This window comes from Arachis ipaensis, chromosome B06 (assembly GCF_000816755.2).
Source record: "Arachis ipaensis cultivar K30076 chromosome B06, Araip1.1, whole genome shotgun sequence".
NCBI lineage: Eukaryota > Viridiplantae > Streptophyta > Magnoliopsida > Fabales > Fabaceae > Arachis > Arachis ipaensis.
In genome coordinates, this window is record NC_029790.2 from 11,315,119 (window position 1) to 11,318,078 (window position 2,960).

Sequence of the window (2,960 nt, forward strand, 5' to 3'; positions counted from 1 at the left end):
AAATGCTATCACAGATTTTGAACCTATAATAAACTTATCTCAGCATTCCTTCAAAAGCAAGTTCAAATAGAGTTGAAAATCTTTTAGCTAAATATAAAGAAAAAATAAGTATGTGAATATTACCTTCCTTCCCAACAATCTTCTGTTACCTCCCTCATCCTCCGATACGTTTCTGACTGCATATGATACTTAGCATCATTGTGCAATTACATGGGACTAATGGAAACATGACTTGAATAAAAAATTACTTATTACCTGCTTGTCTCCTTTTGGACCTTTAAACAGGTCAGGATCTGAGGAAAGGTCTAAATACAGTATTCGATCACCTGTGTGTAAAGGATATAGTAAATAAAAGTGAGCAACGAATTTAAGGTCCACAGAACATGTTAAAGGCAAGATTTCCGATATTCACCTGTGTTTATTCTTGACAGAGTAAAGTCAATAATTGATATCAACAACCCAAAAGTTTTAACAAACATATCCTTGCCATCAAGAGTGAACTGCAACGTTACAGAATCACTTCGGCTAACAAGTATATTTCCCCTGAGCAGAAATGATATTCATAAATTAGTACATAATACTACATATACTAACGAAATTATTGCAGAAACAATGTCAGTATATGAAGATCCCACCAGTGAAGATCTCGATGTTCAAACTCGTATGCAGACTCGGCCACAGCAAGCCCAGCTATAGCCTGTATTTGATTATGAGAATTAGCAATCTAAGAATTAATAATCCTTCAACAAGCTGGAAGCACTGAATATATATTACCAGCAACAATTGAAGTGTACCTGAACCAGTAAAGTCCTTGCCTCCTCATAATTAAGAAGTACAAAACTTTCAAGATCCTTGCCACCATGTTCTTGAACAAAGACCACGTAACACTATATGAAAGAATATGTTAGTGTATTGACTATTGAGCATATACATAGTCATTCAATAAAATGTAACTACTCTTGTTTGTGACATAATACTGATAGACGCACTTAATCTGTCAATTGAATGCATGGAGAAAAACTAGTTAATTATCAACCAAAGATCATGGTATCTCCTATTAGCTACTCTTTGTTTCGCCGAAGAGACTGATAGCTTCTAAAACTCGTCATTCTACGTATGCAGAAATATATCAATATAAATAAATTAGAAATTAACATAAGTCCATCACCAACAAAGTCAAAACATGTACCTGTTTCTCTGGGAAATCTTTTGGATGATCATTCTCTGAACCACGTTTATCATCCCAAGCTTCCCATGCTTGAATTAGTGTCGCATCATAAGGGCCTTGGCATACTTTAAATCTACACAGAAGAGAGAGCATAGATTGCTGAGATACAAGTACTTATCGCACGAGTAGAAATTTGTCTGATGTGGATGTTGGACATTATTTAAGTTAGGCCTAACAGCCTGATCCCACCAACCATTGGTGATTCTACTTTTTAAGATGACAAGATGACCAAAAAAGTTCTAATCCAAAATTAGAAAACTCGAAACAATAGGGTTCAGTGGGTAAGATTGATAGATAAGAAGACAAATAAATCTATGTTATTAATCATAACTAAGTTTTCCTATGCTTTTAAGCAGTACGTAAAAGTTATTAAAGTCAGACACTCACTCTAGTGATTGAATGAATGTCCTGCATAAATTATCAGAGTCACCTTCATTTCCTCTCAATTGATTGAGAGTTTTGCAGAGAAGCACCTCCTCAAGCAGTTCTTCGGATCTCTGTAGCACGAAAAAGCCAGTACATTATCATATTATTATTAATCTATCTATGAACAAAGTATCCACATCAGTTCAATTTAAATAAGGTAACACGCAAACATGATCACATAAGACAAATAGCACCGGGAAAGGAAAAAGAGAAGAAAAATGCTTTGGTTACCTTTTGGATTTCCCCATTTACCCTGAAGTCCCCATCAAAAGGAACTATTTTGCAGACATAACCGCCAACCTTAAAAGCCTCTCCATATGTTCCTTCGCCAATTTTTACGATAGTTTCTGAGTAACTGGGGCAAAAAGAGAAAAAAAAAGCTATGGCCTTATTAATGTGAGGACATAGAAGCATAAAATCATACTAAACAACTCCGATGGGATTGAAGTCACGGACTTATGATCATGAAAATGTAAAACAAGCTCAGATTCGTTCCATGTGACCATGAAACCAAAAATAAACCAGTTTAACAGGCAATGTGCAACTAAAAACTCTAGTCTAATGCTACGAAGTAACAGAAATAGTTCAAACCAATCACATACACTTCACAGTATAAGTAAAGAAGAAACAAAATTATTACCAAGATAACACATCGCCCAACAAGGAAGGTGCAGACTGTCCGCAAATTGATAATAAAGCAGAAAATGGACTGATATGGCCATCATCTAATGAAGATGAAGTTGAAGTCAGAGAGAGTTTCTTAACAGCAAGATCAATGTCTTCGCATCCTCCATCACTCTGATCTATCATCATCTTATGATCAATTTGCAAATCGCGGGTTCCCTCAAGAGGAATCCCATCAAGCAAACCTCTTTTGCCACCAGCTTGAATGGTATCCAGATGTGAATTCTTCGCCACCGTTCTTTCCAATGTTTCCAAGATCGCAGAATTGATGCCGACATCATGGGTGATTTGAGAACCAGTGGCCGGAGTATCCATTATCTTAGAGAGTGTGCTAGAGGGGCCGCAGCTTGGCTTTAACCTTCTGGAGTGCAACCATCTCTCTAACCTGGCGCACACAGCAGGTAATGGAGCCTCTTCAGGTATTGTCCATGTGCCAACCTTCTTTGGAGAGGGACTCTCTTCTAATAACTCAAAAGCATCAACCTCTTGAAAGTACTGTTTCTCCTTTTCAAAATTCAGAGGTTTCACATGTTTTCCCTATCCACACATCACTTTGCATGTCATCATCTAATTCTACTAACTTATTGTTCCAAATTACAGTAAATTTATAAAGTAATGGGGA

At 36.7% G+C, this 2,960-nt stretch overlaps 1 protein-coding gene across 1 annotated transcript in view; it reads right to left on the reverse strand.

Moving 5' to 3' along the window:
* Positions 1 to 2,960, reverse strand: part of LOC107646536 (serine/threonine-protein kinase haspin homolog) — a 5,221-nt gene that overhangs the window by 1,512 nt on the left and 749 nt on the right. Inside the window, exons 4-12 of the mRNA XM_016350716.2 lie at positions 2,295 to 2,875; positions 1,886 to 2,009; positions 1,616 to 1,725; positions 1,190 to 1,301; positions 795 to 887; positions 636 to 697; positions 413 to 543; positions 256 to 326; positions 124 to 176 (exon numbers count right to left, since the gene is read on the reverse strand). Coding sequence (XP_016206202.1) covers positions 124 to 176; positions 256 to 326; positions 413 to 543; positions 636 to 697; positions 795 to 887; positions 1,190 to 1,301; positions 1,616 to 1,725; positions 1,886 to 2,009; positions 2,295 to 2,875 — 1,337 coding nt within the window. The remainder of the gene's footprint in view (positions 1 to 123; positions 177 to 255; positions 327 to 412; positions 544 to 635; positions 698 to 794; positions 888 to 1,189; positions 1,302 to 1,615; positions 1,726 to 1,885; positions 2,010 to 2,294; positions 2,876 to 2,960) is intronic.